Here is an 8672-nt window from a genome sequence, read left to right on the forward strand (position 1 = left end):
CCCCGCGGGGCTGTACTGGGCCGTACTGGGCTGTACTGGGAGGGAGGGAGGCCCCGGTGAGCGGCACCCGTGCGCGCCAATGGGGCCGCCCTGACCTGGCGCAGGTGAGCGGCGGGGACGAGCGGTGGTTCCGGCCCTGCTGCCGCCGCCATGGAGCCTGTGGGCGCCTGGGGCCCTGCGCAGGTGGCAGCCTGGCTGCGAGGTGAGCGCCCCCCCCCCGGCCCCGAGGCCCCCCCCACCCAGCCAGGGGTGCCCTTACCCCATGGGGGAACCCCACCGGGGTGAGCAGTGGGGCGGGTGGGGAGGAGGTGTTGGGGTGTCCCCGCTTTGGGGACAACTCTGTGGCCGTGGTGGGGGCGGCAGAGCTTTCCCTGACCTTCCCCAAAACGATCCCTGGGGGGTGATATTCAGCGGGGTGGGGAAGGGGCTGTGTGTGTGTCCCCCCCCCGTCACGGTGCCGGCTGAGACCTGGAGGGCTCATTGCGTGGATGGGGCCCTCCTGGTGGCCAGGCGTCACCCCCAGCCAAAGGACACGGGGTCACTGAGCCAGGGGACAGCAGATGGGGGGGGTCAGAGCCCCCCCGGCCCCCCCCCCCGTCCGCCTGGCTCCAGGGGAGGGTATTTCGGGCAGGGCTGGACGTGGCGGTGCAGGGGTACCCCTTCGAGGCGTGGGGGCTGGCGGGTGCCGAGCTGCTGGGGCTGTCGGCGGGGTCCCTGGAGGCGCTGGGCGTGCGGCGCGTGGGGCACCAGGAGCTGCTGCTGGACGCCGTGGAGCAGCTTCGAGCCCTGGTGAGCCCGGGCACCCATGGGTGCTGCTGGGGTGTGGGCTGGATGGAGGGGGGGGGGGTATGGGGGTAACCTGGGGGGAGGTGGAGGGGGGACACGGGGGTAACCTGGGGGGACAGGGGGGCACCCTGGGGTGGATGGAGGAGGGATTTGGGGTTACCCTGGGGTGGATGGAGGGGGGGGGCATGGGGTTATGCTGGGGTGGATGGAGGGGGGACATGGGGGCACCCTGGGATGCATGGAGGGTTTTGGGGGGGGACACAGGGGGACACCCTAGGCTGGATGAGACGCAAGGGGGTTATCCGGGGCTAGATGGAGCGGGGGGAGATGGGGACCCCCTGGGCTGAATGGAGAGCGGGGAGCGCCTTGGGTTGGATGGGGGGCACGGGGGGGTTACCCTGGGCTGGATGGAGGGGGGGACGTGGGGGCGTCCTGGAGACCCCCGGTGCACATCCCGCCCACCCCTGTCCCCCGTCCCGGCCACATCCCCGCCGCAGGACACGGAGCTGGCGAGCACCAGCCTGCGGACGCTGACGGAGGGGCTGCGGGACCTGGCGCAGCGCACCCAGACCCTGGTGCTGGAGGGGCCGCCCGGGGCTGCCACCCCCCAGCCGCCCCCCTTCGCCCTGCTGGCCTGCGTGGTGGATCTGATCGGGGCCGCCAAGGGGCTCTTCTCCTGGCTCAACAGGTCTGGGGCGGGCAGGGGGGCACCCGTGGGTGCTGGGCGCACCCCCGTGCCTGGCGCTGAGCTCTCTGCCCGGCTCTCCAGGTACCTCTTCTCCACCCTGAACGACTTTTCGGCCAGCAGGGACATCGTCCTGCTCTGCGCCCGGCTGGCGGAGGTGCTGCAGGCGGTGGGTGCCCGGGGTGGCCGCGCAGCCACGAGGCCATGGCGATGGGCACGGAGCAGGGGGAGGCAGCTGGGTGCTATCCCGTTCCCCTAAACATCTGTGTGATGTGGGGGGGGGGGAGAGATGGGGTGAAGGGGGATATGTGGGGGGAACTCCCTATGGGGTCCCCCCTGGCTGGAAGAGGGGGGCTGATCCGTCCCGCTCAGCCCTGTGCTTTGCCCCCCCCCCCCCCCCCCCCCAGGACTGCTCGGCAGTGGAGAGGAACAGCCAGATCCTGCTGATCGTAAGCGTGGGGCGAGGAGGGGGCTGCAAATGGGGGGGTCCTGGTGGCCCCATGCTCCCCCCATCTCCGTGTTTTCACCCGCAGTGCCAGCACATCGTGGGCATCTGCGAGAGCATCGTGGGCTGCAGCCCCCCGGCTCTGCTGGACCGCAGAGCTGTGCTGGAGCGTGTGGGGCTGGTGCCGCCCCCCGAGCCGTGGGGCAGCCCCCCGGCATCTCCCAGCACCCCCACACTGCCCCCCAAGCTGTGGAGCAGCCCCCCGGCCTCCCCCAGCACCCCGACGCTGCCCTGCAACCCGCTGGTGAGTCCCCCCGTGCCCCCCACCTTCCCTTTCCCTTGCCCCCCCCTCACACCGCCCCCCTTTTAGGGCCTGGACATCACCTCCACCAGCTCCTGCCTGCACTTCGTGTCCGCGACCAACTTGGAGGTGAGCTGGGGGCTGCCCCCCTGCTGCTTGTCCCCGTCCCCCGCTGTCACCCTGTCCCCATTTTAGCCCTGGCCACAGGAGATGTTGCCCCCCCCGCCAGCTGCAGCCTATGGGGCCAGATCCTGGGAGCCCCTCCGAGCCCTAACCCGCCCCCCTGTCCCCAAACTGGTGGGTGGCTGCGTGTGGCTGAGACCGGGCAGCTCATCACAGGGGTGGGTGCAGAGTGCCCCGCTCTGCGCCCCCGTCCCGCCAGCCCCTCGGCCCCCTGCGGCTGGCTGGTGCCGAGCAGGACCAGGCCCACGGGTTAATGGTTAACCCCCCCCCGTTAACCCCCCCCCTCCCACCATCCCGTCCCCCCTGCCCCGGGTTTCCCCAGCTGGGAAACTTCCTGAAAGCTCCCTGCCCTGCCTCTGCCCCAGGCCCTGGCTGCGCAGGGGGGCCGCGTCCTGCCCGGAGATGAGATCGTGCAGGTCAACGAGCAGGTGGTGGTGAGTCGGGGACGGGGACGGGGTTGGGGGGGGGCGTATGGGGGGGTGGGTTCGGCCGGGAGGTTGTGGTCGGGGAGCCCGGCACGGCTGGGGTTGCAGGGCTCCCCTGGGCTGCAGGATGCTCACCTCTGGCTGGGGGAGGATTTGGGGGATGCAGGAACCGGGGCCAGGGGGGATTTGGGGTCCGGGAGGGTGCATGGGGCCGGGTTTTGTCCCCCATTCAGCAGGGTGCTGTGGCAGGTGGGCTGGACACGCACCAACCTGGCGAAGAAGCTGCTGGAGAAGGCGAGTGGGGTGACGCTGGTGCTGAAGAAGGTCCCCCTCAGCCCGCCTGGCTCCCCTTTACCTCCCCGGCAGCAGGTGAGCAATCCCAGTGCTCCCAGTGCCAGACTGGGCTGTGCTGGGAATCGGGCTGAGCCGGGCACCTCCAGTACTGGTGGTACCTACAGCCCCGGGGGGTGTGGGGGTGTCACCCCAAAACGAGGTGATGCTGCGGGACACAGGCGCTGAGGCTCCATCCCCAGGTGCCAGGAGCCTTTTCGGATGCTGCGGATCCTCCCGGTGCCAAAAGCAGCGAGTGCCCCGGCAGCCCCGTGTCCCTGACGTCCAGGTGAGCCCCGGCCTCGTGCCCCACGGCCCTGAACCCCACGGCCCCATCCCCTGTGGGACCGGCAGCGTCCCGGTGGCCGAGCGCAGCTTGGGTCAGCTGCCGGCAGTCTTAAGCAACGATAACAACGACAACAACCAGAAAGTGCCTCTGTTTGTAATTAATTTGCTTGGTAACGTTTTAATGGGGCAGAAACTATATTTAGAAATGACCCTTCTCCTCTCCCGGAATGGAAAGGCGTGCACCAAGCCGTTGGCGCGGCGGGCCGGGCTGAGCTCGGTGCCACCGGGAGATTTTCGGGCTGGGGAGCGAGGCTGGTGCCCGGGCTGGGAACCCTGCAGGGGACATTTTGCAGCTCAGGGGTCCTTTCTTCCCCCAGTGCGGCCGCCGACGTGGATTCGGGGCCGGACTCTGCACCGGACCCCGGCACCGACGACGAGGACGAGCGTGACACGAGCCTGCCCGGGGAGGACGTAGGCGAGCTCCCCCCGGCACCGCTCGGCCGCGGTAGGAGGGGAGCGGAGGGGAAGGAGCCGCTGCTCCCCACGGGACGGGAGGCCGCAGGGAGGCTGCAGCCCCGCTCGCTGTTCTCAGGTGCCGTGGAGGACGCGGCGTGGGAGGCCAGCACCCCGCCGGGCACCCCGTGCTCGCCACGCGCCCCCGCCGGACCCCGCACCGCGGAGCTCAGCCCCTTGGCAGCCCCCGGGGCTGGGGCTCAGGGCGCAGAGCCCGACCGGATCCCTGGGGAGGTGAGAGCTGGTGGGAGCAGCAGCAGGGGAAAAGGGGTTTTTTATGTCCTGCTTGTCCCCAGTGGGGACAGCCTGCCAGGCTTGCTGCTGCAGGGTGGGTGAGGTGGGAGCCCCTGCGGGTGCTGCTTGGGGTGGGGGGTCTCGGCAGTGCCTGGGCTCGCAGCGCTGCCCTCACCTGCCTGCATTGTCCCTAATCGCTCATCCGTCCCCATCCAGGGCAGCCCCGAGACTGGACGCAGACCCAAAGGTGAGCAGGGTGCTGCCAGGGCTGGTGTCAGCAGGCTGGGGAGAGCCAGGCTGGGGGCTCTCCTGCAGCTCATCCCCCCCCCCCCCCCCCCCATGCTGATGTCCCCCAAACGCTGCGCCTGCAGGAGTGGCGACCAGGCTGAGCCGCCGGCGGGTCTCGTGCCGGGACCTGGGCCGGGTGGACTGCGATGGCTGGCTCCTGAAGAAGAAGGACCACGTGGGCTTCATGGCCCAGAAGTGGAAGCGGTGCTGGTTGGTGCTGAAGGGCCACACGCTCTACTGGTACCACCACCCCAACGTGAGTGGGGACGCCCTCACGCCCCCCGCCATGGGGCTCTGCCAGCCGAGGCAGGCGCTGGACGCAGCCGTGTCTCCCCTGCAGGATGAGAAGGCTGCGGGTCTCATCAACCTGGCCACCTACAACCTGGAGAGCACGAGGGAGCAGAAGAAGAAATAGTGAGTGGGTGCCGCGGTGCCAGTGGGGTCCCTGTGGTGCCGAGGGTGCTGAGGATGGGGGCTCGGGGCCGGCTCCGGTCCTGGGGAGCCCCAGCAGCAAGGGCAGCCGCCTGCTTGTCCTTCCCCCAGCGTCTTCCAGCTCTCCCACGAGAGGTACAAGCCCTTCGTCTTCGCCGCAGAAACGCTGGCGGATTTAAGCATGTGAGTAACGCAGCGGGCCGTGGCAGTCCTGCCACACCGGGCTGGCAACGACCCTCTGTCCATCTGTCCGTCTGTCCGTCCTTTTTTCCCCAGGTGGGTCAGTCACCTGGTAACGGCCAAGACAAAGCACGCGCTGGCCCACCAGCCGGTGCCGCACAGGGAGGAAGGTAACACGGCCCTGCCTGGGGATACAGGGACCCTGCTGGGAGCTGCGGGTGGGAGCACTGGGAGCTTTGCCCACGGTTTGGGGAAAAAGTGAGAAATGTTCTTTGAGAGGAGGAGTGCTGGGGTGATGCTCAGCCCCTGGGGAGGATGGGGGTCCCTGCCCCGCTGCTGGGACCACCCCAGGACCTCCTGCTCTCTCCGCTCCCCACCGTCCTCCCCCGTGGTCTCCAGACTGCTACAGCGAGACAGAAGCCGAGGACCCTGATGATGAATCTCCCCGGCAGGGCTGTGACTCGGTGAGTGGCCATAAGGGACGTCCATGGAGGGGACGGGAGGTCCTCGTCTCACCTCCCACCCTGTCTCTCCTGCAGCCAAAGAAAAGGCTGCAAAACACCCCAGAAAAAGGCCAGCTCTTCCTGACCAGCGGCGAACCCAGCAGCGCAGCCAGCAGCCCCCAGGGCAGCCCCCGGCCCCGGTCACCCGAGGGTAGGTGCTGGGGGATGTGGGGGCTCCACGCCCTGTGCTAAATGGGGTCCCATTCCCTGTCACCCTGTGACTGAATTCACAGCCACCCTTTTGCATGTATGTGTGCAAGGGGAGGGGAGGTAAATCGAGCCCTTGCAGCACTGTTGGGCTGCATTTTTGTGTCCTCACACCCATTTTAATCTCTGGTCCAGTCCCCCCTTTGGATGTGGGATGCTCTCACAACAGAGTCGCAGGCAGAGGCGGCCCTGCAGGGTTTCAGGGCTGCCCCATGCTATGGTGCCCATCTTCTCGCCCAGATCCCGGCGAGGAGGACCTCGAGAGCCTGATGCAGTGCCTGAAGCAGGGGGGGGTGTCCCTCATCGGGCGGCAGCGGTTCCTGACGCAGGAGCAGTGCCGCAAGTCCTTCATCCGGCGCAACAAGAACCCCCACGTCAATGAGAAAGTGCACGCGGTGCGGGCCCTGCAGAGCACGCTCAAGGTGGGAGCTTGCAGCCCTCGGCCCTTCCCCAGCCCCTGCACGGCTGCCCCAAAAACCACCTTTTCCCTTGGCAGGCGAAGCTGGCGGAGCTGCAGGCCCTCGAGCAGCTGCTGGACGACGACACGCTCACCTCAGAGAAGTTCACGCGCTGGAAGGAAGAGCACCAGGACCTGTACCAGGAGCTGCAGGAGTGCTGGGCACAGCGGCAGGGCCAGGGCGGCGGCGGTGGAGACCCCAAGGCCGAGCAGAGCTCCCCAGGAGAGGCAGCCAAACCCTGACACCCCCAGGACCTCTCTGGCATCAATCATTCTCCATAAAACTCACGGTGCTGCCGGTGCTCTGCCCGCCCTGGGGTGGGGGCATGGCAGGATTTGTGGCAGATCTGAAGGCTCTGACCCCTTCTGCTACATCGCCCACGGGAGCGGGACGTTGCAGGGATGGTCTTGCTTTTTCCAAGGACGTTTTGCCTCGGCCACATGTTCACAACTGGGGCCTTTTCCCGGAGGAACACGCTCCCACCGTGTGCCAGCATGGTGCCTCTAGCTGGGCTCTCTTCTGTAAATAAAAACCGTGTCGGTGAGGGCTTGGTTTGGTTTGGTGCCTTGGTTTTCCTGGTGCAAAGTGTCCCTGCAGCGACAACCAGCCCCCACTCACACCATGTGCCACCGTCCTCCTGGGGAAGGAGATGGCAGAAAGGTCTTGTCCCTCCCTGTGCCACCCGGCCCCTGACAGATGAACCACAGCTGGATGTGCGGATGCTCTTTATTTGGCTAAAGCCTGTGTAAGAATTAGCCCACAATCAAGTAGCAGGCAAGGAAGCGTCAACACCGGCTTCATTTCAAGTGAAAAACTACCAGCAAAGAGGTAAAGATGGGGAATGAATCCACCTTCCCCACCCAGTGACAACCTCAGGGGTGTCCAGGGACTCTGGTCCCACGGTGGGAGGCTGAGGAGCCACCGTGACCCCATGGCGAGCAGCATGGTCCCCACGAGACCCGCAGTGGGACCCGCTCCGCCCCAGCACCTCAGTAATCCACCTCGTAAGGGGCAGCGTCCGGCCCGGCGACGAACCCGCTCTTCCTGCAGAAATTGGTGGCCAAGCAGAGGCCAGCCAGCACCTCCGCCCCTCCGCCGCCCCAGCCCAGGTAGAGACACGTCCCCAGGTGGAAGCGGTCCGCCGGGGGGGTCTGCGGGCTGGCCAAGTCCTGCAGCACCCGGTGAGCCATGTAGGAAGCGGCGCCCAGGTACACGGCGCCCGCCAGCATCAGCAGGAGCCCGGCAGAGGCCACCAGGTTGTGCCGCGGCGGGGGAGCCCACCACCGCGCCCCCAGCATGGCCAGGGCGTACGCCACGGCCCCCAGCAGCAGCGAGCCCACGGTGGCAGCTCTCAGCACCAGCACGGGCCAGAACCGGGCTGTGTCCTCCGGGAACAAGCGGCAGGCTGGGCCCGGCTGGGCCAGCACCTCCACGCAGCTCTCCCAGAGGCCGTCGCTGAAGGAGACGTCGCGGGGGTACCCAGGCCGCTGGGGCAGCTCCCGCCAGCGAGGGGTGGCCGTGGCGGCCAGCAGCAGCACCCAGCCCATGGGGGCCACCACCAGACCTGACGCCAGCGAGAGGGTCCCCATCGCTGGCCCTAGATCTCAGTGCTGCTGGTGACGGTGCTTTCCAGCCAGGGCGGGCTGTGCCCGTGGTGCTGGGGTGGGAAGGTGACCCTGCCACTGCTCATGCGGCGCTGAGGGGCCGTGGCCAGGCATAACGAAGGGCACTGCACCCAGCGCGGCGCCGACCTTCCCGGCCGAGCAGGTGAGGGGTTGTGCTGGGGGAAGCTGCCCCACAGCGGTTGTTGGGGCTTGTGGGGACATGGGGGTCCCGAGGAGGTGGTAGGACCTTTGAGGCTGTGGGTGGGGGGCAACGTGGGGACAAAGAGGAAGGGATTGTCCTGCACTGCTCTGGTGTAGCTTTGAGCACTGTGTGCATTTTTTTGGGTGCTGCAACGTAAGGATATCAAACTGTTAGCGTCCAGAGGAGGGCTACAAGAGGATGAAGGGTCTGGAGGGTGCAGTGTATGAGGAACGGCTGAGGTGCCTCGGCTTGTTCAGCCCAGAGGAGGCTGAGGGGAGCGGAGGGGCAGGCGCTGAGCTCTGCTCCCCGGGGACACCCTGGGGAGCTGGGACAGGGGAGGGTCAGGCTGGGTGTTAGGGAAAGGTGCTGCACCCAGAGGTGGTCGGGCACAGGGACAGGCTGCCCAGGGACGTGGGCACGGCCCCGAGCCTGGTGGAGCTTGAGAAGCATTTGGACACCGCGGTCGGCCATCGGGTCTGGTTTCGGGGTGGTGCTGTGTGGGGCCGGGACTTAGGGACACGGTCGTGGGTGACACTGGTGGGGGGGGGGGGGGGGCGGTTGGAGCAGGTGAGCTTGGAGGTGTTCTCCAGCTTTTATGACTTTTGGGG

General features: G+C 67.7%; 2 protein-coding genes across 6 annotated transcripts; one reads left to right on the forward strand and one right to left on the reverse strand.

Moving 5' to 3' along the window:
* The first annotated feature begins 58 nt into the window (after nucleotides 1-58).
* Nucleotides 59-6802, forward strand: CNKSR1 (connector enhancer of kinase suppressor of Ras 1). Of its 5 annotated transcripts, none has more exons than XM_040535152.1 (21): nucleotides 59-202; nucleotides 632-789; nucleotides 1284-1474; nucleotides 1556-1640; nucleotides 1879-1920; nucleotides 2005-2220; nucleotides 2287-2346; nucleotides 2766-2834; nucleotides 3075-3194; nucleotides 3338-3444; nucleotides 3821-3948; nucleotides 4036-4190; nucleotides 4407-4437; nucleotides 4562-4734; nucleotides 4819-4892; nucleotides 5022-5093; nucleotides 5187-5260; nucleotides 5490-5554; nucleotides 5630-5744; nucleotides 6041-6222; nucleotides 6297-6802. In XM_040535152.1, the coding sequence occupies exons 1-21, from the start codon at nucleotides 151-153 to the stop codon at nucleotides 6498-6500; spliced, it is 2373 nt and encodes a 790-aa protein (XP_040391086.1). In that variant the 5' UTR covers nucleotides 59-150; the 3' UTR covers nucleotides 6501-6802. The 5 variants fall into 5 exon arrangements, with proteins under 5 accessions (XP_040391086.1, XP_040391087.1, XP_040391088.1 ...); XM_040535153.1 differs by having other exon boundaries at nucleotides 3821-3942; XM_040535154.1 differs by having other exon boundaries at nucleotides 3359-3444.
* A 445-nt stretch (nucleotides 6803-7247) lies between these two features.
* LOC121059057 (claudin-19-like) lies at nucleotides 7248-7847 on the reverse strand. The gene has a single exon (XM_040535422.1). It carries the CDS (start codon nucleotides 7845-7847, stop codon nucleotides 7248-7250), a length of 600 nt encoding a protein of 199 aa, XP_040391356.1.
* Between the last annotated feature and the right edge of the window lie 825 nt (nucleotides 7848-8672).

The sequence above is a fragment of the Cygnus olor genome, chromosome 23, assembly GCF_009769625.2.
Source record: "Cygnus olor isolate bCygOlo1 chromosome 23, bCygOlo1.pri.v2, whole genome shotgun sequence".
Lineage (NCBI taxonomy): Eukaryota > Metazoa > Chordata > Aves > Anseriformes > Anatidae > Cygnus > Cygnus olor.

Coding starts and splice junctions, on each gene's coding strand:
- CNKSR1 (XM_040535150.1), top strand. CDS start 151: ATGGAGCCTGTGGGCGCCTGGGGCCCTGCGCAGGTGGCAGCCTGGCTG. Junction 1,475..1,555: donor CTCTTCTCCTGGCTCAACAG/GTCTGGGGCGGG, acceptor CCGGCTCTCCAG/GTACCTCTTCTCCACCCTGA. Junction 2,835..3,074: donor AGGTCAACGAGCAGGTGGTG/GTGAGTCGGGGA, acceptor GTGCTGTGGCAG/GTGGGCTGGACACGCACCAA.
- LOC121059057 (XM_040535422.1), bottom strand. CDS start 7,847: ATGGGGACCCTCTCGCTGGCGTCAGGTCTGGTGGTGGCCCCCATGGGC.